Here is a 23,764-nt window from a genome sequence, read left to right as displayed (position 1 = left end):
TGTTGGCTCCTCCCCACTCCCCTGTCTTCATTACCTTTTATCCAGATCAGTTTTATTTACTGCCAGTTATCCTCTACTCAAGGACTTCTGGTGAAGCAATGGTTAAGTGCCCAACTGCTTACCGAAAGGTTGGAGGTTGGAACCCAGCAATGGCTCTGCCGGAGAAAAGACTTGGCAATCTGCTCCTTTAAAGATTACAGTCTAGGAAACCTATGGGGCAGTTCTACTCTGTCCTACAGGGTCACTGTAGGGTCACTATGAGCCGGAATAGGCTGTACAGCACACAATAACAACAATCCTCTAATCATCTCCCTCTCTAGTCCCATTACATCTGGATTGTATTTTTTCCAAAAGGAAAATAGCTTATTTTTCTTCTGGGAATCAAAATAACACATGCTCATTGCTTCAAATATAAACGATTTATATATATAAAGCTACAAATCAGATCACATGCCCTCGGTAGCATTAATTTAGGCCTTCCTTTGAATTCTCAACAGCTCTGCCCTATTAGCTCAACATTCATGTCAGTATTAGAACCTGAACTGAGTCAACACCCCTGAGACTCAGTCTTTGCCATGGAACATTCACTAAGCTACCAAGGGCAGGAGTCTCAGTGCCTTCTAGCTGGTACCACCATTGCTGCAGAAAAAAGAACTGCGCTCCCACAGCCAAGTGTCCACAGCATCCTGATGAAGAATAAGCCTGTGTGAGTCAGACTCCTCAGGGTTAAAAATCACTAGACATGATATAATTTACAGCAGTTGATTTTGTACAAACTGAGGCTCAATGCAAAGGTATTTAACACAGAGACTGAGTCTCGTACCTGGATGTTAACATCCGCCCCGTTGTTGACTAGCAGTTCAAGACACAAAGCACCATGAGTGGAGGCAGCAGCAAAATGCAAAGGGGTGAACCCGTTGTTGTTTGGCTGGTTCACGTTAGCACCATAGTCAATCAGCTCATTAACTACAGCATCCTGGCCATTGTAGCAGGCGATGTGAAGGGCAGTATTTCCATAGACGTTGATTTCGTCAATCTGCAAATGAGTCCAACACAATGCAATTAAAATCTCTGGAGCCAATTTACTCCATTTTTCAGGAAAAGCCTAATGGCTGTGGCTAGAGAAAGAAAATGTCCATCCATCAACCTAATTATTCAGGGCTCACTCTGCACTTGCCCCTGCAAGCTCAGCTAGGTAATGCCTTTCGCCCCGAGGCAAAGACCAGCAAAAAGGGAATGTGACAAAAAGTGAACCCAGAAGGAAGAGTTAGAGGTTTCAACTTATAGAAAGACATTTTTAGACAAAGCAAAGGATGAAGGGTAAAAGGCAAAGCTGCCTCAAAAGGCCAGAGGAGAACTGAGTCAGGGGAATGAGAAAAAAGCTCCAAACTCAAGGGTTGGAGTGCACGGACCATAAAGAGAAAGGGGTGGGGGGTACGCAGCGGAGGTGGCTGCAGAACCTAATCACGGAAATTATGCTCAGAACTCACTTTGGGTCTCGCCCTGCCCGACTTCTCCCAAAGCTGCATCTAGTAGCAGAGCAGCAGAGCTCGCCTGGGGTCTCTAGCACGTGACTCCCTATTGCTGACCCAGGCCTGCCTCAGCTGTTGGGTTTTCACCAACATCATCAGAGCAGGGAGCACTGATGATGCAGCAGCAGTTCCAATCCACCAGCTGCTGCTTAGAAACCCCCGGGCAGTTCTACTCTGTCCTACAGGGTCCCTATGAGCAGGAATTGACTGGATGACAGCAAGTTTTGTTTGTTTGTTTTGGTCATCTCAGCAGAGCAACTGGTCTTCCCTTGCTCTGGGGCAGGGAAGTTCTGGTCCCTCATCACTGCTTGTTCTCTGCACTCTCTTTCTAGATTTGAAGGTGAACTGGGTTGGGGAACCCTAACTGATTCTGGGCGCACTTCACATACACACACACACATGCACACACTATCCGGTCCAGTCTGGTTGCTGTTGAGCTGACTCCAGCTCACGGCAACCTCATGTGTGTCAGAGTAGAACTGTGCTCCACAGAGCTCTGAATGGCTGATTTTTCAGAAGTAGGTCACCAGGCCTTTCTTCTGGGGGGATGGACTGGGTGGACTCGAACCTCTAACCTTTTGGTTAGCGGCTAAGTTAACCAATTAGTTAGTGTACTGTTAACCAACTGCACCAACCAGATATATATTTATATTTTAAATAGACATATATACATATGCGTGCAGATATACATACACACACACGTACACATACATAAACCTCCCCCCCCAAAAAATAAAAATAAAACCCATTGTCATGGATTTCAACTCATAGCGACCTTATAGGACAGAGTAGAACTGCCCCATAGGGTTTCCAAGGAATAGCTGGTGGATTCAAAAGGACGACCTTTTGATTAGCAGCCATAGCTCTTAACCACTGCACCACCAGGGCTCCATATACATACATACGTACATACATATACACATGTATATACATATAAATACATAGTATACGTAATGTGCATGTTTATATATTTCTATATCTACATAGATATAGAAAATTACCCTATTTCTAGTTTTCCACTACTTAGTAAATGACCCCATTGCCCTTCTGTTGCCCATGTAAACTCGAAAAAACAGGATAAAAGAAAATGTTTTCACTTGAATTAAAATGGAAACACGTTTTAATTCAGAACAATAGAAAACCCACAAATTCATAGGCTATGTGGTGGTGCATTAATATATGCTAATCGTAGCTCACCTCCACCCCCAGATTCAGGAGGTGTTTGACAACATTGATCTGTCCATTGGAGGCTGCGGCGTGCAGGGGCGTGTAACCCTTCTTATCCTTACATGTCACTTCTGCGCCATGGTTAATGAGCAATGCCACAACGTCCAGGTGGCCTTTACAAACAAAACAGCAGAAAACATCGTTAACCTTTATAGGACAATTTGACGATTCATTTTACCTAAATTATCACCATTAGTTTTTACTGCCACCAGGATTTTGCTAAGCCATTTATAAAAGCTGGTTCATGGCAAAAATTCAACAAATATTTACTGAGTATCTACTATGTATCAGACATTAAGCAAATGCTGCAGGAAGAAGAAAGATGATCCAAATGTGAGCCTTCTCTTCAAGAGGACTTAGTAAAGAGAGCTGATGCCTGTCCACAAACAATGACAAGCCTGGGCTAATGCGTTTGTACTGCAGCCTAAGAAAACACTGTGTTAAAAATGAAAGCAAAAGACATGGATTGGACTGGACAATGGGTTGGAGAGGGATGCTGGTGAGGAGTGAGCTGCTTGGATCAGGTGGACACTTGACACTATGTTGGCATCTCCTGCCTGGAGGGGAGATGAGAGGGTGGAGAGGGTTAGAAGCTGGGGAAATGGACACAAAAAGAGAGAGTGGAGGGAAAGAGCAGGCTGTCTCATTAGTGGAAGAGTAATTGTGAGTATGTAGCAAGGTGTACATAAGTTTTTGTGTGAGAGACTGACTTGATTTGCAAACTTTCACTTAAAGCACAATAAAAATTATAAAAAAAAAAAATGAAAGCAAAGCTTTTGCCATGCCTCACTAAAAAGTCAATGATAATTTGGTTTAGAAAAACTAATGAAAGAAAAAAGTCCATGAGTCAGAAGTCAGGATTATCAGGTTGAATCCTATGAAACAGGTGCTGCTAGACTAGTTTTTGGCTACAAAATGGCAATTTCATATGACTCAATAGTATTCTCATCAGTTGGTGGCAAAACAGAAAAATCTTCGAGATTCAACTCCTCTTGAAATATCTTCTAAAATATTTTACTGTGTTCGCTATCTTACTATATGATAAATGTATTTGACCTTTCTTCCATGACTGAGCATTGTTAATGCTTCAGAGGCATTGCTCTAAACACGGATAATATTTGAAAGGAAGATGAGTGCTGATCCCAGGACCTGCTATAAAAACGGGCTTTTAAATGTATGCCTATGTCAGTGTGTGTGTGAGTGTAGGGGTGTGTATGAGAGAGAGAGAGAATGTGGAAGAGTGTGCGTGTGTGTGTATGTGTGTGTGAGAGACTGTGTGTGTGAGAGAGAGTGTGTGTGTGTTATGGTATTAACTTGTTTTATTAAAATTTGACGTTTTCCTCCAAGACACATGTATATTAAAAAAAATTGCAATTACTAGTGGTGCTATCTCAAGCTATTTGTCCTGGTTTTGTCCTATTATTTCCTAAAGATGTTCCTCTTTAGATTTTTCTCTATTTGTATCCTGATGATACACAAAACAACCTTATTTCTTCAAAGCAATTCTGCCCAAATGTTTTAGCTATACATCATCGGAGAACAAAGTGCAAGCCCCCGGTTCTTCAAGCCTCATCTCACATGAGCTTAGCTTGCACTCTGCCTAAACATCTATCTCCTGGCAAACACTCACTGGCTCCAGTCCTACAGGCACCATGCAGACATCTAATCTGTTCAACCAACTCCAAAATCCATGTCACCTGAAAAACTGATAATGTTTGCAAAATTTTAAGATTCTGGTTTATTAAGCCCAAGGATTCATTCAGACCTTTCTATAATCACATAATTCATTTCATCCCTATCCCAATCCACTCTCTTTCTCCCCACAATTAATGTTATTGTTTTTTTTTCTGATGATGAAAGGCATTCATGCTTGTTAAAAAGATTTCAGAAAATGCAAAAAGGTATTAGAAGGAAACTAAAATCACCTATAGTCACCAAGCCCTGGGGATGATCACTGTTAATGTTTTGTCACATAGTATTTTCTAGATTTATTTCTGTTATATATTTTTTTTGTTTTTATTTTATAAAATGAAGCTCAGGCTAGTCATACTGTTTTATAGGCGTTTTTTCACTTAGTATATCACAGCCATCTTTCTATGTTAAGAAATACTGATTGACATCACCACTGATTTACTGCACAGTGTCCCATTGTGCAGGTCTTCCGTAATCTACCAAACTGATTTCCTTGGGCTGGACATTCAGGTTGCTTACAGATAAAATCCTGTCTTCTAATTGCAGGATGTTCTCCAATTAGAAATACAAAGGGAGGATCTTTGTTCATTTCCCACAAGTCTGCAAGGTCTGTCATTTATCAGTGGTATTTGTGCCAACGAAAGTGAAAAGGAAAAACAGAAATGTAACGTCTTCCCTCATCTTCCCCACTAGCATGGACAGAAGTGAGAACTGCGCTCTCCTGCTTTGTTGGCAGTGGAGTAGGATAATCCACGTTGACTCTGCTGACAATCTACAAAACAGCCAGGGGTTTCTCCTTTTTCCATTCCTTTTTGTTTCTTTCAAAAATATTTATAAATAAAAGGAAAAATAGAGTTTGTGTCCTTGCTTTGGTAGCCAGTCCTCTTTCTTTTTTAAACACCTTACTTTCCTGCCATGGCAAGTTAAAATAAGCACAGTTGGTGCAGCTTTCCAATCACATTGAACCACATCCAATGAGGTCCAGGCTGTGACTCATCCCTCCTCCGCTTTGTAAGATAAATAAATCTCTGATGAAGCAACTGCCCATAGAGCGCTCTATGCACACCAATAAAATGGCGGACAGAATCTTAACTTGAATCAAAGCTTTAAAAAAAGTTAGATTTGCACAAGAGAAAATCTACATGGTCAATGAGAGATTCTTGGCTTGTGAAGTAAGGTTATCTGCACTTCCCTTCCCATTCATGGACTCCTTACCCATATATGCTGCCCAATGTAGAGCACGCCGGTCCTTCTTGTCAAATGCGTTGATATTTGCCCCTTTGGACAAGAGTAAATTGACCATCTGAAAGATAACCAACAATGACATCAAGTGTGCCGTCTGTAACCATGAGGCTCCTCACTACCTGCAAGTGATCTTAGCCAAACTGACATCAAATCTGAAGGCAGGTCGGAGATTTGGAGTTCACAAAAGTAGGAAGATGATGACACAGCAGACCCTGTGGCATGTATATCAGAGGAAAAGACTGAGATGAAGGCTGACTTTTTCAATTCATTGTGGGTGTGAATTTATAGATGGAGATGGTTACCTAAAATTTGATCTAAAAATATTATTACATTCTCTAAAAGTCTCAGCAATAAGACTAGGTTTCACTTGGGGCTAAGAGAGTCTGTGGGGGGCATTCCTGGTGATGAGGATGCCCACCTCCACATGGCCATTCAGAGCCGCATGGTGCAAGGCTGTCTGCCCTCCTCGGTCGGAGACATTGACGCTGCTCAGCAAGGGAATGATCACTTCGGCACACTTGACAGCCTTATTGGCTGCTGCCACATGGAGTGGGGTCTGCCAGTTCTTGTCCCTCGCATTGACATCAGCTGAGTGCTTAATCAATAGTCGCACCGCCTCCTAAAACAAAAACAGAATTTGCAAAGGTCACTGACAAATGCTTAATCAATGCTTATCAGTAGTAGGATGCTTTGCCAGATCCTGGAAAGATGGACAGAAAGGGAATGCTCCCTGGCTCACAGGCTGGCTCAGAGTGCATATTCTTCTAAGACAAATGAGGTAATGTGCCAAAAATCAGAAGAGTGGCACAAATTAATAGTGAGTTGGTTTCACTTTACCTTCCTTGGTTAAGCCAAAAGCCCTGGCACATCTCTAAAACAAAATAAACCTTTAAGTATAAGCTAGCCTTAGGCCAAATGACAGCACTTGTGTGCAAGTGTGCACACACAGGCCAATGGGTCCCCAACAGAACATTAGGCTAGGATTTCTGTCAATAAGCCTCCGACTTCCAAAGCAAAAGGACTTGGAGCCTTTCAGACATTTTTGCATTGATTTATAAATCTAGGATCCTCTTTGCCAACGTCTTGACTCCTTGAGTGATCTATAAGGGGTCAAGGGAAAAGTATGTCTATTGGTATCTCATCTTGAAGCTATGACATTGTTCCATCTTGTTCCAACTTTTTCCAGGTTAAAATGGGTAACTTCTTAAACCATTGTTGAGTTCTTTCACCTTTACTGACCCTCCCATTTTTTGTTTTCCTTCTACTGAGACGCAATCGGTTCACTAGGCTCTTGACCTATGACTTTCAATCCTGACTGCACAATGGAATCACCTCGGGAGCTCTTGAAAATACGCATGCTAGGGTCCTGCCCCAGACATTCTAGCTGACCTCAGTATTTCTATAAAGATCCCCAGGCACTCTATTGTGCAGTTAGGGTTAAGGACTATTCTTCAGTCAATTGTATGATACAGTGCCTCTTGAGAAGGGAATGATGGTCAGTTGCTTCTCTCTATTTCTAGAGATTTCCCTGGGGCCGCTTAGTAGGGTTTCTTTGTGGACATCTGGTCCATGTGGAATCAAAAAGCCCATGAAAGGCATTAGTAACACACTCCTGTCACTTTATTCATGGAACGAGAACTCAGCCTTGTCCACCTCAATTCCCATTGGGCTGGGATTGTCCAATCTGCTTCATCATACAGGTATATAAATGTGCCCCAGATTTGAGCCCCATAAAATTAACACATTTATCAGAAACATAAATGATGAAATAAAAAAAATGTTCCACGAATCAATTGTAGTAACATATCAAGATGAATGGTTAACTTGAACAACAGAATGAGAGCAAAAAAGAAAATGACTTTGCAAATTAGAGAACACAGTTTAAATAAACAGTATGATACTTGTTTGAATGATCAAAATTACAAATTACCAAATCAAGTTAAAACAAAATTTTGTTATTTACTAGTATAGATTTGAAGTCTAAATCAACTCGATGGCACACAACCCCCCCCCCCCAAAAAAAAAACCAAACCCGTTGCCATAGAGTTGATTCCGACTCATAGCAAGCCTACAGGACAGAGTAGAACTGCCCCCATAGAGTTTCCAAGGAACGCCTGGTGGATTTGAACTGCCGACCTTTTGGTTAGCAGCTGCAGCTCTTAACCACTATGCCACCAGGGTTTCCACACAACAACCAGTATGATGGAAAAAAAATGCTGTTTAAAAGCAAATAGCATAAGGAGGGTAGATCCCATCAGAGGATTCAATAGTCTCTGTGCTTAGCGAGGCCCTTGCTGCAAAGTGGTAGGTCTAGAGTGAGTTTGGGAGAGGAATGTGCACAGCTGCACTGTTCAACATAATGGAGTGAGAAGTATTTGGAGCTCCACAGGAAAAAAGAGGTGAGGACAGAGAGAAGAGAGAAGACGTGGGCCCTGTACCCCCAGGCAGAGGGGTACATCTATCTGGGCTGGAACAGCACCAGCAGGCCAAGAGGAAAGATGGGAGAGTTGAGGCATAAACCAAACTAGTTTGGCAAAAGCAGGGTTGGGGAACAAGGCAACCAATAATTTAAATCTCCAGGAATTATCTGAACTCATTTGGGGAATATTAGTCTTTACATAAGATGTGCAAACAGATTATATATCTTTAGAAGGCCTTATATACAGGTAAGTATGTCATTGCTGTTGTTAGATACCATTGAGTCAATTCTAACTCATAGCGACCCTATGTACAACAGAAGGAAACAAGTAAGTATACAGATTGTATATGTCTTTTGATCCTGGCTAATACCTGGTTTACATCTAAAAACCAAAAAAGGATAAGGTTCAAGTTTATCCATCAGATTGGAAAGAAAGAAGAAGTGGTAGGGTCTCTAATAAATCTCTTTTCACGTGAGCTTCAGGTAATTTCCATGTGAATGTCAGCTTCACCCATCTGCCTTTCACACCAACACTCACTTCTATAGCTCAAGGATACCTAGAATAGCCATTACTTTTACTTCTCTATTTTTTGTAAAATGTTTCAGCTTTGCCATCTTCCACTTCTATTTATCTGTTTTTGTAGTGAGCTGCATACCTTTCATTTTGCGAACAACAAAGGACTCTATCAAGAAATATTTAGCATGCAATGAGGGGGTCTTAATTTTCAAATATTAACTTTTTTTGAAAAATGAAAATACAGCAGTATAAAATGATTATGAAGATGGCACAGGACCAGACAATGTTTCATTCTATTATATACATGAGTTGGAGCCAACTCAACAGCAACTAACAACAACAAAATGATTATGGAATTAAATTCACAGCCTTAAAGAATATTGGAAATAGAGAAGACCTTAAGGGTCATCGGTCTGACAGCATCATTTCACAGGCAAGATGACTGCAGTCCAAGGCACTGACCTCTCAGCCTGTCTGACTTACTGGCTCACACATTTTCTGCTGGGCCAAAGCTTATTCAGTGGACAGTCTCAACCAAGCATCCTGACATGAATACTTTCAAACGCTAATTTTTCTTAGTCATGTAAAACCTTAAGTTTCAAAGTTATAATCTGACAAACTAGCTGAGTAAATTTATTAGAAGCTTAATATTTTGGCAAAAACCAAAACTTTGCTTTAAAAAGACAGCAATTTCTTCTTTTAAATTTCACACACATACACACACACATGCGCACACAGACGCACACATATAAGAAACAAAATTGTTAGTGTTTAATCGATTCCAACTCATAGCAACCCACTAAGACAGAGTAGAGCTGCCCTATAGTGTTTCCAACAAGTGGCTGGTAGATTCAAACTGCCAAGCTTTTGGTTAGCAGCCAAGTTCTTAACCACTGTACCACCAGGGCTCCATATATATAATTTCCATCTTGGAAGCTTTTTAACTTTTTTTTTCTTCCAAATTTAAAAAAACATTTCTATTGTATTTTTGGTGAAAATATACACACAAAGTCCAATTTTTATAAGACTGAGATTTGGGATTAATTTTTTTTTTAATTGTACTTTAGATGAAGGTGTAGAGCAAACTAGTTTCTCATTAAACAACACACATACCACATTTTGTGACACTGGTTGCCAACCCCACGACATGTCAACACAATTCCCTTCTTGACCTTGGGTTCCCCATTACCAGCTTTCTTGTCCCCTCCTGCCTTCTCATCCTTGCCCCTGAGCTGGTGTGCCCATTTAGTCTCATTTTGTTTTACGAGCCTGTCTAATCTTTGGCTGAAGAGTGAACCTCAAGAATGACTTCATTACTCAGCTAAAAAGATGTCTAGGGGCCATACTCTTGGGGCTTCTCCATTAAGTCTGGTCTTTTTTTATGTGTATGAGTTAGAATTTTGTTCTACATTTTTCTCCAGCTCTGTCCGGGACCCTCTATTGTGATTCCTGTCAGAACAGTAGGCGGTGGTAGCCGGGCACCATCTAATTGTGCTGGGCTCAGTCTGGTGGAGGTTGTGGTACTTGTGGTCCGTTAGACGTTTGGACTAAACTTTCCCTTGTGTCTTTGGTTTTCTTCATTCTCACTTGCTCCAGACGGGGTGAGACCAGTGGAGTATCTTAGATGGCCGCTCACAAGCTTGTAAGACCCCACACACTACTCGCCAAAGTAGGATGCAGAACATTTTCTTTATAAACTATGTTATGCCAATTGAGCTAGATGTTCCCTGGGACCGTGGTCTCCACAGCCCTCAGTGTAGTAATTTGGTCCCTCAGGGAATTTAGATGTGTCTATAGAGTTTCCATGACCTTGTCTTGGACAAGTTGTGCTGGCTTCCCAGTATTGTGTACTGTCTTACCCTTCACTACAGTTACCACTTATCTATTGTTTAGTGTTTTTTCCCACCCCTCTCCTCCCTTGTAATCATCAAAGATTGTTTCTTTTTGTACATAAACCTTTTCATGAGTTTTTATGGTAGTGGTATCATACAGTATTTGTCTTTTCACTCAGCATAATGCCCTCTAGATTCATCCATGTTGTAACATGCTTCACAGATTCATCATTGTGCTTTATCATTGCACAGTATTTCACTGTACGCATGTATCACAGTTTGTTTATCCATTCCGCTGTTGATTGTTTCCATTGTAGGTTGTTTCCATCTTTTTGCTATTGTGGACAATGCTGCAATAAACGTGGATGTGCATATGTCTATTTGTGTGATGGGTCTTATTTCTCTAGAACATATTCCCAGGAGTGGGATTCCTGGATCATATGGTATTTCTATGTCTAACTTTTTAAGGAAGTGCCATATCGTTTTCCAAAATGGTTGTACCATTTTGCAATCCCACCAGCAGTGCATAAGAGTTTCGATTTTCCTGCAGCCTCTCCAACATTTGTTATTTTCTGTTTCTTTTTATTTGTGCCAGTAATGCTGGGGTGAGACAGTATCTCATTGTGGTTTTGATTTGCATTTCTCTAATGGCTAGTGATCATGAGAATTTCCTCATGTGTCTATGAGCCGCATGAATGCCTTTGATGAAGTGTCTGTTCATATCTTTTGCCCATTTTTTAATTGGATTAAAAAACAGGCAAAGGATATCTTGTTGTAGAGGTGTTGAATTTTCCTGTAGATTTTAGAGATTAGAACTTTGTTGGGTTAGTCATAGCCAAATTTGTTTTTTTCCCAGTCTGTAGGTTCTCTTTTTACTCTTTTGGTGAAGTCTTTTGATGAGCATGAGTGTTAATTTTTTTTGAAGATTCCAGTTATTTAGTTTATCTTCTGTAGTTTGCGTAGTTGGTTAGGATTTGTATCCTGTTAACGCCATGTATTAGGGCCTCTAGCTTTGACCCTATTTTTTCTTCTATGATCTTTAAAGTTTTTGGTTTTATAATTAGGTCTTTGATCCATTTTGAATTAGTTTTTGGTGTGAGGTATGGTGTGAGGTATGGATCCTGTTTTAGTATTTTGCAGATGGGCAGCCAGTTTTGCCAGCGCCATTTGTTAAAAAGATTGTCTTTTCCCCATCTGATGAACTTTGTGCTTTTGTGGACGATCAGGTGACCATGGGTGGATGGATTTACATCTGGGTTCTCAGTTCTGTTCCACTGGTAAATGTGTCTGTCATTCTCCCAGTACCAGGCCGTTTTGACCACCATAGGTGTATAGTAGGTGCTGAGGTCAGGTAATGCAAGGCCTCCTACTTTATTTTTCTCCAATAGCGCTTTACTTATTTGGGGCTTCTTCCCTTTCCATATAAAGTTAATGATTAGTTTTTTCCATCTCTTTAAAGAATGCTATTGATATTTGGATCAGGACTGCATTGCATTTGTAGATTGCTCTGGGTAAAACTGACATTTTCACACTGTTAAATCTGCCTATCCATGAGCATGGTATGTTTTCCCATTTTTTTTTTTCTTTTGGTTTCCTGCAGTCATGTTTTGCAGTTTTATTTGCATGGGTCTTTTACATCCCTGGTTAGATTTATTCCTAAGCATTTTATTTTTTTAGGGGCTATTATAAATGGTATTGTTTTCCTGATTTTCTTTTCATAGTTCTCTTCATTGGTATATAGGAATTCAACTGATTTTTGTATGTTTATCCTGTATCCTGGTACTCTGCTGAATGTTTCTATCAGTTTCAGTAGTTTTCTCATGGAGTCTTTTGGGTTTCCTATGTATAGTATCATCAAAACCCATTCCTGTTGAGTAGATTCCGACTCATAGTGACCCTATAAGACAGAGCAGAACTGCCCCATAGGATTTCCAGGGAGGGCCTAGTGGATTCGAACTGCCAACCTTTTGGTTAGCAACTGAACTCTTAACCACTACACCACCTGGGTTTCCATAGATCATATCATCTGCAAATACGGACAGTTCTACTTCTTCGTTACCAATTTGGATGCCCTTTATTTCTTTTTTCTTGCCTTATTGCTCTAGCTAGAACTTTCAGGACAATGCGAAATAGGAGTGGTGATAAAGGGCATCCTTGTCTTGTTCCTGTTCTCAAGGGGAAAGTTTCAGCCTCTCTCCATTAAGAATGATGTTGGCTGTTGGTTTTGTATAGATGCCCTTTATTATAATGAGGAATTTCCCTTCTATACCTATTTTATTGAGAGTTTTTATCAGGAACAGGTGTTGGACTTTGTCGAATGCCTATTCTGTATTGATTGAGATAATCCTGTGATTCATTTCTTTTCTTTCATGTGGGTTATATTGATTGATTTTCTGATGTTCAACCATCCTTGCATACCTGGTATGAATCCCACTTGGTTGGGGTGTATTTTTTCTTTTTTTTTGATGTGATGCTGAATTCTATTGGCCAGAATATTGTTGAGAATTTTTGCATCTATTTTCATGAGAGATATTGGTCTGTAATTTTCTTTTTTGTGGTGTCTTTGACTGATTTTGGTATCAGGGTTATGCTGGGTTCCTAGAATGAATTCATAAGTATCCCTTCATTTTCTATGTTCTGAAATAGTTTGAGTAGTACTGGAGTAAGTCCTTCTCTAAATGTTTGATAGAATTGTCCAGTGAAGCCTTCTGGGCTAGGGCTTTTTTGTTGTTGTTGTTGGGAATTTTTAAATTATCTTTTCAATCTCTTGTTCTGGGTCTGTTCAGATTTTCAACTTCAGTTTGTGTTAGTTTGGGTAGGTAGTGTGTTTCTAGAAATTCGTCCATTTCCTCTATGTTTTCAAATTTGTTGGAGTATAGTTTTTCGGAGTACTCTGTTATGAGCTTTTTTATTTCAGTTGGGTCTGTTGTCTGACGTTGTTGGCTCTCTAACTGAAGGACTCGCTTTAATAATTCTTGTATGCTTGGTTTGATTTTTACCTATTTCCTTAATTTCTGTTTATCTGGAAATGTCCTAATTTTGCCATCATATTTGAGTGAGACTTTTGTAGGATATATTATTCTTGGTTGGCAATTTTTTTCTTTGAAGGTTTTATATATGTCATCCTATTGCCTTCTTGCCTGTATGGTTTCTGATGAGTAATTAGAGCTTAGTTTTACTGTTTCCCCTCTGCACGTGACTTCATTTTTTCGAGCTGTTCTCAGGATTCTTTGTCTTTGGTTTTAGAGGGTATGACTATGATATGTCTTGGTGATTTTCTTTTGGGGTCTATCCTATACGGCGTTCATGAAGCTTCTTGGATGGTCAGCTTTTCATCTTTCATAATATTAGGGAAGTCTTCTGTCAGCAATTCTTCAGTGATCCTGTGTTTTCTGTTTTCTCCTCCTGTTCTAGAACTCCGATCACTCACAGATTTTTGCTTTTGATTGTATCCCACATTGTTCTCAGGGTTTCTTCATTTTTCTCTGATTTAACCTTGAAGTGGTATCCAAGGATTTGTCTTCAATTTCACTGATTCTTTCTTCCGTTATTTCAAACTTGCTCCTCAAATCTTTTATGACACTGTCCATTTCTGAAATCTTGTTGCTTATCTTTTGAGGTTCTAACTGCTGTTTTTGTATGATTTCCAGTCATTTGTTTATTTTGGCATTATGTTCCTGTATTACTTTCCTGAATTCTTCCATTGTTTTATCTGTCTTTTCCACGATTTCATTTATTATTTTCCTTATTTTTGTCTGTGTTTTCCTTCATTACTTGGACAGCCCTGAATATTAGAGTTGTGAATTCCCTATTAGGTAGTTCCAGTGCCTTTTCTTCTACTGAAAGGTCATCTGGTGTTTTATTTTGGACACTTGCTGGAGCCATGCTGTCCTGTTATTTTTGTATGTTTTGATATTGTCTGCTGTCTTTGGGATATTCAGTAATTATTTTCTTTATTGATTGTAGATTTGGTTGTTTCATTATGCTTTTTTGTTTTACTTCATTATGTCTGGGCAGGCAGGCTGGGCATTCTTTGTTGTTTGGTCATCTGTGGGCGTGATACTTCTCACCACCTTGCCCAGGGGTGCAGGGCTGGTCACTCAGCTATGGTGCCACAGGGCAGGTCTAGCAGAGGGGGAAGGGTGGGAATGGGTCATTTGTGGCACATGCTGGGGCCAACAGGGTGGGGCCCAGGGGCAGTGCAGGATGGGGTCTGGTGGTGCATATCTGTGCCACTCAGGGATGCAGTGCTCAGCATGCAGTGCAGATAGGTAGGAGGGGAAGGGGAGGATGTGATGTGTGGAGTTAAGTGGGTATGGGAAAGAAGAGAAAGAAAAAAGAAACAGAAGCCAAAAAGAAAAAAAGATGTTTAGGGAGACTGCCATTGCAGTGTATGGACCTGTGTGGCACAGCCCGTCAAGAAGGGGCAGAGATGGCACACACAGCTAGTTGGGCAGGAGAAAGGAAAGGAAAGAAGGGACAGAGATATAAGAAATTGAAAAAAAAAAAAAAGAGAGAAAGGCATACTCAGCCAGGCAGTTGGGAAAAAGGAAAGGAAAGTAGAGAGATACAAGAAACTGAGAAGAAAGAAAAAAATGCCCCAAAGGAGCCTGCCAGCATGCAGTACAGGCTGGTGAAGTGGCTCCTCAGCTGAGTGGCATGGCACAGCCTGACAAAAAGGAGTGGAGATGGCACATGGTGCCAGGTGTTCAGGAGAAGGGAAAGGAAGGAAGGTAGAAAGAGACAAGAAACTAAGAAGAAGAAGAAAAAAAAAAAAAGCCCTAAGGGAGCCCACAGCTTGGAGGCACAGATTGGGGAAGTGGCTCCCCAGTCAAGCGGCACTGCACAGCCTGTGAAGAAGGAGCAGAGATGGCACAAGGTGTTTGGGAGAAAGAAAGGAAGGAGGTGACAGAGGAGAAACCTAAAGCAGCCAAAAAAGCAACAACAAAAAAAATGGCACTGAGGGAGTCAGCTGCTGGGCGCAGGTCGAATCCAAGTGGCAAGGAGCCAGTGTCTTCTCAGCTAAGGGACTGCCACCCACTAGAAAGCAGTAGAGGCTGTGCAGAGGGAAAAAGGGTGGGGGGTGGGAAAGCATATACCCCTGGCTGTGGAGGGATGGTGTGGTACTTCTGTCTACAGCACCATGTTGGCTCTGCCTCATAACCTGATTTTAATGGGAACGAATTCATGGGTACTTACGGAATTGATTTTTTTTTTTTTTTCTAACTAAAAGAAATCTCTCTTCACCTGTATCACACTCTGGTTAAAAACTACTGTCAATATGCTCTGACAGAAATTTAAAAAGTCAAAAGAAACTAACATGGGGAAGAGAAGCTGAACACTTTCTGAATCAAGAAAGGATAACTAAAAGTAGTGTTTCTCAAAATAGGACCAGTTTGGTTTTTTTTTTAATTATTTTTATTTCATATCTACTGCAGGCCAATACTTCTGTAAAATACAATAAAAATTACCAGAATAATGAAAAGAAAAAATACAAAGACACAAATTATTAGGCTTTTTTTTTTTTTTGCTATTAAATTAGCAGATATGAAATTACTCTACCAAATTGCGACAAAAGCTCCTAAATGCTTACTCTTATCACAGACAGGCAAGACAACAGTTTACAGCCCACACCAGTACGCAGACCATGCTCTGAATAGCACTGCTTCAAAGCATTTGTTTCTTTATTGATGAACAAACGCAAGTAAGGATCACAGCATTTCTCCTCAATGGAGACATCAGCCCAGTTAACATTTAGTCTTAGGACTGTGGGCCTTGTTGGATTATACAAAATGCAGATATAAAATGCAAAAATAATAGACAGTGGAAAGAAACTGTCATGGGATGTCACATGGGGAGGGAATTGGAGATGGCATTTGCAGTCACTTTATTTCCAGTTTTTATGACTTTTCCTTTTTATAAAAGGCCACCCCACCCTTGTAATGAGAAGGAAAAGCATATAACATGGCACAAAGAAAAGATGAGAAAGAAGAGGAAGCTTACATCTTTTTAAAAAACTATTGTCCTCAGTATTTGTTTTTTTTGTTTGTTTTTTAACTCTAAAATGTGTATTGAATTTTAGTGGCCATAAACTACTCATGTAAAAATATTTGTTTATGGCTATACATAGTCCTTGCAGGCATAAGCAATATCAAATTTCACAGATCATATATTTTGTGAAACCAGGGTCTGAGTCTTATTCAACTTTGTCCTCTCCACCACATCTGGTAGGTAGCTTGCATATAGTGTATAAAACCCCCCAAAAAACCATTGCCATTGAGTCGATTCTGACTCATAGTGACCCTGTAGGACAGAGGAGAACTACCCCATAGGGTTTCCAAGGAGCAGCACCTGGTGGATTTGAACTGCTGACCTTTTGGTTAGCAGCAGTAGCACTTAAACCATTATGCCACCAGGGTTTCCACATAGTGTATAGTCAACCAATTTCAACAGAATAAATATATTTTACAATCATCAGCAAACTCTGTATGCAATAATCTGCAAGTATTAACAGGGCATTTACTGCAGGTTGACATCCCTGAGGCTGCATTCAAATCCTAAAGCCATTTACTCCATTACTGTAATCATTTGGGGTTTTTATCCTGTATTGATCACAGCAATCTCATATTCTGTAAGAATTGTGCAAATTAGTGCCCAACCAATTTGTTCAGTTAATAGGATTGTTCCTCTAAAAGCCCCCATCATCAGACTAAACACAGCCTTTATTATAATGACGATTACAGTACAATTCTTCTAAGAGCTGGTAGTACAAAAAGGGGTCCTTTGGAGACTTTGGGACATGAAAGAATTCTAATGCAACTATTCAAGAAGTGCTGGCTTTAAACATCATGAAAGGCAGACACTGAAGCACTCTCAATCTCTAATCTCAGCTCTCAAAGTGTGGTATGTAAACCACATGCATCAGGATCCTCTTGTTTTAAAATGCAGATTCCTGGGCCAGACTATAGGCTTCATCAGAATCTCTGGGAGTGAGGTCCTAGAACAGGTACTTTTAACAAGCACCCCAGGTGATTTTAATGCACATTAAATCTATAAAATGCAGATTTTAAAATGTCTTCTTTCTTCCCATTCCAGATATGATTTATATATAAAGTTTTTTTTATAATCACAAAAATAATTTAAATAAAGCAATAATATCCTAGCCTTCATATAATTTTCCTATTTTCTTGTCTACTAGCATTTAGCCCACAATAATGACAATGTTTTTTAGAGGAAAATATACATTTTTAAAATTTAAGCTGTAAAGTGCTTTTCCTGCTTTGCTCTGAGACATCTTACACCCATTGTGACTCCTGCCTGCGCAGAAGCCAAAAACAGACCCATTTCATTGGTTGGAACGGCATCTACATAGGAGTGCTACGAGATTTCAGTGGAGCAGTATATCACGGTGGCTAGTCATAGTCATACTCTCCTTCACTCAGTGCTAGCTGTTCCTTCTTAGGATCATTACTTAACTCCTCTGAGATTATGTTTCCTAAATTAATAGTAGTAGCTATCTCAAAGGGAAGCTCAGAGTTTAAAATGGGATACACACAGAAAGTATTTAGCATTCTGCCTAGCACACAATAAGTGCTCAATATATGCTCACAATGACAACAGTTACATGGGCACAGCATCCTTAATTCCACATTGCAAAAACAGGACACAACGGTTTTTAACTTTTCTAATGAAAAAAGATAGTCTCTAGAACAGGGAAGCAAACAGTTCAGCAATTTCTTTTTTTGGTAATATTCTCAGCTCATTATGGAAGAAAAAAGGCCTATGAAAGGTCAGGGGCATTTGTATGCAGTGGGCAGTATGCCCGGCCGCCTGCCCTAAGAGTCATGAGTACTGTGTCCTCCAAGGCCATACTTTATACACCCTCAAGGCCCCCATGGCATATTTAACAGTGCCTTGCAGGAAGTGGGCTCAGTAAACATACACTAAACTCACCAGGTATATATGCGTTGAATTTCCTTCCCCTACAGTGTTCTTTTCCAAGAGAGGGGGGGATAAAGAGGAACAAGAATAAGCTAAACAGGGAAAATAATACGAAACATTCCATAACAACACTTCGCACGATTCTCCCTGGCAGCTCCAAATTTTGCTCATCTATTTATCTAACATTGCAAAATATGTTTCCCTAACATTTATTCAAAGCCTTGGGAGTAGCCTGAGAAAGAGGAGGGTGAGGCCAGTGAACCCCTAGGGAGTAGACAACCAGTCGCCTTCCAGTCGATTCCAATTCATGGTGACCTCATGAGTGTCAGAGCAGGGCTGTGCTCCATAGAGCTTTTAATGGCTGATTTTATAGAAATAGGTCACCAGGGCTTTCTTCTGAGGCATCTCTGGGTGGACTCAAACCTCTAACCTGTCGGTTAGTAGCTGAGTGTGTTTAATTGTTTGCACCACCCAGGGACTCCTAGGGAGTAGACAGGAAGACAATACTGTTTTGGCTCCAAGCTCTTTCCTCCCTGAGAATCCTAAATGTGCCTCAGAGACCTGGCGAGAGAGAAGGATGGGAGGAGAATGTGGAATTACCTAGGACTAAAAAAAAACACAGCCTTATCAGCTACCAAATAAGTCTTCAAAATTTATCTCTAGAAAACAACTTGTGTTGGGAGATTTTCAAGGAGTGTAACCATGTCTTGATTTACTTTCTTGTTTATTGAGTACTTTTTATCATGTTAGACATGGGTGATGTTTAATCAATGTTATGACTCTGATACTTCTGTTGCTATAAGAGGCTGGGGAAATGAATTTAGCAATGAATGTTATTTTTCCAGGCATAAAAGTCTGACCATAAATTTTGCCTGAATCGAGAGAAGGCTCACAAATTTTGACTTATAGTGATAGTCATATTATATGCAATTTTGAAAGGGGTTCTGATTTTGGAGGTTCCAATGGCTTAACTGGTTTCTAGTGCACACACTCCCATAAATAAACTTCGAGTCAGTCTACTTCACATGCATGGAAGACTAGCATTCTAATGTGGTGTATACTAGTTCCATGTGTGAAGGCATCCACAGAGAATCATGTTATCATAGTTGAAAATTCAGTCTTTAAAACAAACAAACAGTTCTTTACTGAGCATATTCTATGTGCCAAGTACCAGGCTAGATTTTATAAATATAATGGTAAGTAACAGACATGGCATTCATTTCAAGGAGTTTATAGTACAGAAGACCTTTTTAATTAAAAAAGAATAACACTTTCAATACAGCCTTGTATTAGCCAAGCTGAAATGCATTTCCCAGAACTCTCTTCCTTGTAAAGCTCTGTTAGGGTTGGCCATAGAAATCTGCATGAGTTTTAGAAAGCATAAATGAAGTCACAGCCTGGCCTGTGTGGAGGGTACTGTTGTAGCTTATATGTGATGTCACTGATCAGCTGGATCTCCTGTTGGCACAGGGCAGCTCGCAGGTTGTTGCTTCTTCAGACCCTGCTACTCTTCCTCCAATTTTTCCTGTTCCTGGGTTAGGTGGCGTGCAGCCCCAACATGAACAGTGCCAGCTCCTTCTGCAAGTTATCCATGTCCTCCATGTTGGAGGCAGGAAGAGCAACTTGCCCTTGTTCTTCCTGTTTCATATCCAGCTTTGCTTTTCAACTGACGGCCTTGCTGACGTTTGGTGATATCAGGGCCACCATAAAAACCGAGGCAACAGTCTTACATAGACTTCTTTATCAGCTTGCACAATTGTTTAAGGCCTAACTCCTATAATAAATCTCTTATTCCATATCTCTCATGGCTCTGCTTCCCTGATTGAACCCTGAGTGATTAATCATCTAATCCTCAGAAGCAAAGGGGCTTTGAGGCAGTTTATAAGCCTTTACATGAAGAAACAGTTTTTAATACATATTCATGCAAGTAATATGGATGCTTGCCAATCTAAGCAACAGATAGATGTGCCAACTTTCATTCTGAAGCCATATACCAACCCCTTGGAAAGTGCTAACCAAATACCAGTCCAAATCTTCTCTGTTCTTTTCCGTCAGGCCTATTTGCCTTTCCCCAACTACTATTTAGGGGAAGCCTAGAATAAAGGCAATAGGACTGAGATCAAAAAATGAAGGAAATCTGAAACAGGAACTTCCATAGCACAGCCATGTACTTGGAGTTAAAAACGTCCACAGCACAGACAGCTTTAACAATGGTTAGAGAAATTTCGCTTTTCATAAGAAAATTTTCCACTTGCTGTGACAGATATTAGTATGAAGACATGCTCCTATCTCTACCTATTCAGGCTTTGTTTGGGTTTAATTTGTTCCAGGCAAGAGACTTCCACAAGGGATTTTTTTTCTTCCCTAGCAAAACTGCAGAGTGAGCTGGTTACTTGGAGAAGGAATAATGCCTTTCTCAGCTATGAAGGGTGATCAGTCATGAGTTGACTGAATTCAAATACAATAAAGATACATAATGAGGGTGAGCTGATGATTGATGGGAAATAGATGTTTTGAGGATGTCTTTGCCACTAGTTGAGCTAATAAAGATGAAGATCACTTGGGAAAGGTCGCAGAGTACTGGAATTATCTGGTTTTGTGTGTCTTTCAAACTAGACTACAAGCTTTATAAGGGGAAGGGACAAGGTGTCTTATTTTTCTCTGCAGTTCCATCACCAAGCACAATGGCTGGCACATAGGAAGTACTTGGTAAAAAAAAAAAAAACTTTAACTAAAATGACTAGGTTTTTGTTAAAAGTGGAATAAAAGCCTGTATTTCCCAAGAGACAATTAAAAGAAATTTACCAAAGCTCAAGTGGTCTTAAAAGACCACAAAATATCCCTCCATGTTGGGTCATAAAGCTGGTCACGCAAACTCAAAGCAGCCCATTGAACCTGTTTCCCTGATGAGATGAGAGGAAGATTCTAGATTCCCCAGGGTCTAAGTCAGGAAATTTAGGATTATTTACCTCCCTCATTCCAGTGGGCTATTCTGAAAGAGGATACAATCAACTTCTTCAACAAAACAAAATAAAACCCACTCAAATCACATAGCACAGCACGGAAGATTATGGGCACTAAGCTAAGTGTCACCTACCAAGTATATTTTGAAATTTCCAGATAATTGCCAAAGAGGAAACGCTGACACTGACGATAGTCGTGGACACCTACGACTTCCATGTATGCATTCTCAGTAACATCTCTTACCTCGAGATGTATCTGGAGAACATCACCTTCTTCAGTAGTGGAGAGGAAGCTTCGCTTACTAAAATCAGCTACCAAAGACCAGTCATCAAATGCCAAGTGTCTACGAAGTTAGAACTTCTTGTATGCCTAAATGGTGGGCCTTCCCTCTGACCAAGCTTCAAGGCTGATGTCTTAAGTTATCTAGTGCTGCTCTAACATAAATACCACGGGTGGACGGCTTTAACAACTAGAAGTTTATTCTCTCACAGTCTAGTAGGCTGGAAGTCCGAATTCAGGGCACCAGCCAGCTCCAGGGGAAGGCGTTTTCTCTCTGTCGACTCTGGAGGAAGGTCCTTGTCATCAATCTTGCCTGGTCTAGCAGCTTCTCAGTGCAGGGACCTGGGGGTCCAAAGGATGCACTCCCCTCCTGGTTCTTCATTCTTGGTGGTAGGAGGTCTCCTGTCTCTCTGCTCGCTTCTTTCATGTCTCAAAAGAGATTGACTCAAGATACAACCTAATCTCATAGATTGAGTCCTCCCTCACTAACATACCTGTCTCTAATTCTGCCTCATTGACATCATAGAGATAGGATTTACAACACACAGGAAAATCACATCAGATAGCAAAATGGTGGAAAGGCACAACACTGGAAATCACGGCCTAGCCAAATTGAGGACACATTTTGAGGGGATACAGTTCAATCCATAACAGCTGATACTCACTAGGGTTTTCTGCCATCCCCCAACCCATATTCTCATCCCTTTCACTCTCCCTGAACCAGCTGACCCATTTATCACGGTTTTAGCACTCACCTGCCCTGTCCCCTGAGCTCTAGACCTGTATAGATAATAGTCTACTAGCCATCTTCACCTGAATTTCCAGCATTCAATGACAAATTATTTATTGAACACCTGCAATGTATCAGGTTTGGGGTACATCAGGGAACAAAACACAGATCCTCACCCTCATGGAGCTTCCATTCTAGTGACATGTGTACCAAACTCAGCATGCTTAAACAGAACCAGCTGGCTTTCTGCCTCCTGCTCCTCTGTCTCTGTGCCTTCTAAGTTAACAGTGTCACTACTCACCCATCTTCTTTTCCACCTCACCCTCACAAGGTACCAAATCCTGTCAAATTTACCTCAAATTTTCTCTCAAATCACTGATGCCTCTCCATGCTCCTCCCATCTCTACCTATTCAGGCCTCCTTGGCCTTGCAGTGGGTGCCTCTGCCTGGAATCCCTTCCTGCCAGCCCATTTCCTTGCTGCTACCACAGTGGTCTTTATAAAACCCTGATCTAACTTCATCACTCCTCTGCTGTGACCACTCCCCCCACAGCTCAGAAGACACCAGGCCCTCTGTGATTTGGTCCAGCCTCTACCATCAGACCTAGCTTCCATTACACTCCCATGTTACAGTTATGTCCAATTGAGCCCCCCATTCATTTATTCCCATAGTCTTGTCCTCTAGCATGTTCATCCCCTTGCCTCAGCCCTCACTTCTCCAGGCCTGGGAGTCCCTACTCATCCTTCAAGGACCAGCTCAACTGACATCTCTTCTTAGAAGACTTCCTCTACTCAAGTAGGTAGTGGCTTCCTCCTTCAACTTAATTATGATAGCGTACTGATCTGCTTACCCATGTGCCTCCCTGATCAGATCGAGAACTCACTGAAGTCAAGAATCATGTGGTCTATCCCAGGAACGTTCAGTACCATGTCTGGCACGTAGGAGATGTTCGAATTAACAGCTGCTCATTTTTGGTAACTCTCCTGCATTTAAGACAAGGGCCTTTTGCTTATCAGCAAGGATCCCTAATTCTGCAGAAATAATTCTTTTCTTTCTAGGGATAGGAGGTACCAGATTAAATAAGATATCACTCACTTCACTTCTGGAGGCAACAGCCCGGTGCAGTGGGGTCAGCCACATGTTGTCCTTGGCATTTACACGAGCTCCTGGAACCAAATGGCACAGGTTAGAGGCATTTCAGACTTAAGGAAAGCAATGCTGATATTAAGTGAAATGCTGTATCTTGCTCCCGTTTGCCTGGTACACTACTACCCTTTCATTTTCTGTGTGTCACCCATAGGCTTTCTAGCCACTGAATGGGATGAGACACCCGGCACAGTAGAGGGAGCAAGGACGACAGCTGAGAATGTCACAGATTTGGGTAAA

General features: G+C 40.8%; 1 protein-coding gene across 4 annotated transcripts in view; it reads right to left on the bottom strand.

The window, feature by feature from the left end:
* Nucleotides 1–23,764, bottom strand: part of ANKRD44 (ankyrin repeat domain 44) — a 373,968-nt gene that overhangs the window by 135,466 nt on the left and 214,738 nt on the right. For all 4 annotated transcript variants that reach the window (XM_064286864.1, XM_064286862.1, XM_064286865.1 and 1 more), the window contains 5 exons: nt 23,474–23,544; nt 6,115–6,315; nt 5,667–5,754; nt 2,730–2,872; nt 824–1,036 (listed from right to left, as the gene is read on the bottom strand). In XM_064286864.1, coding sequence (XP_064142934.1) covers nt 824–1,036; nt 2,730–2,872; nt 5,667–5,754; nt 6,115–6,315; nt 23,474–23,544 — 716 coding nt within the window. The remainder of the gene's footprint in view (nt 1–823; nt 1,037–2,729; nt 2,873–5,666; nt 5,755–6,114; nt 6,316–23,473; nt 23,545–23,764) is intronic.

This window comes from Loxodonta africana, chromosome 6 (assembly GCF_030014295.1).
Source record: "Loxodonta africana isolate mLoxAfr1 chromosome 6, mLoxAfr1.hap2, whole genome shotgun sequence".
Classification (NCBI taxonomy): Eukaryota; Metazoa; Chordata; class Mammalia; order Proboscidea; family Elephantidae; genus Loxodonta; species Loxodonta africana.
Note: the sequence above shows the minus strand (reverse complement) of the source record. Positions and strands in the feature narration are given on the sequence as shown.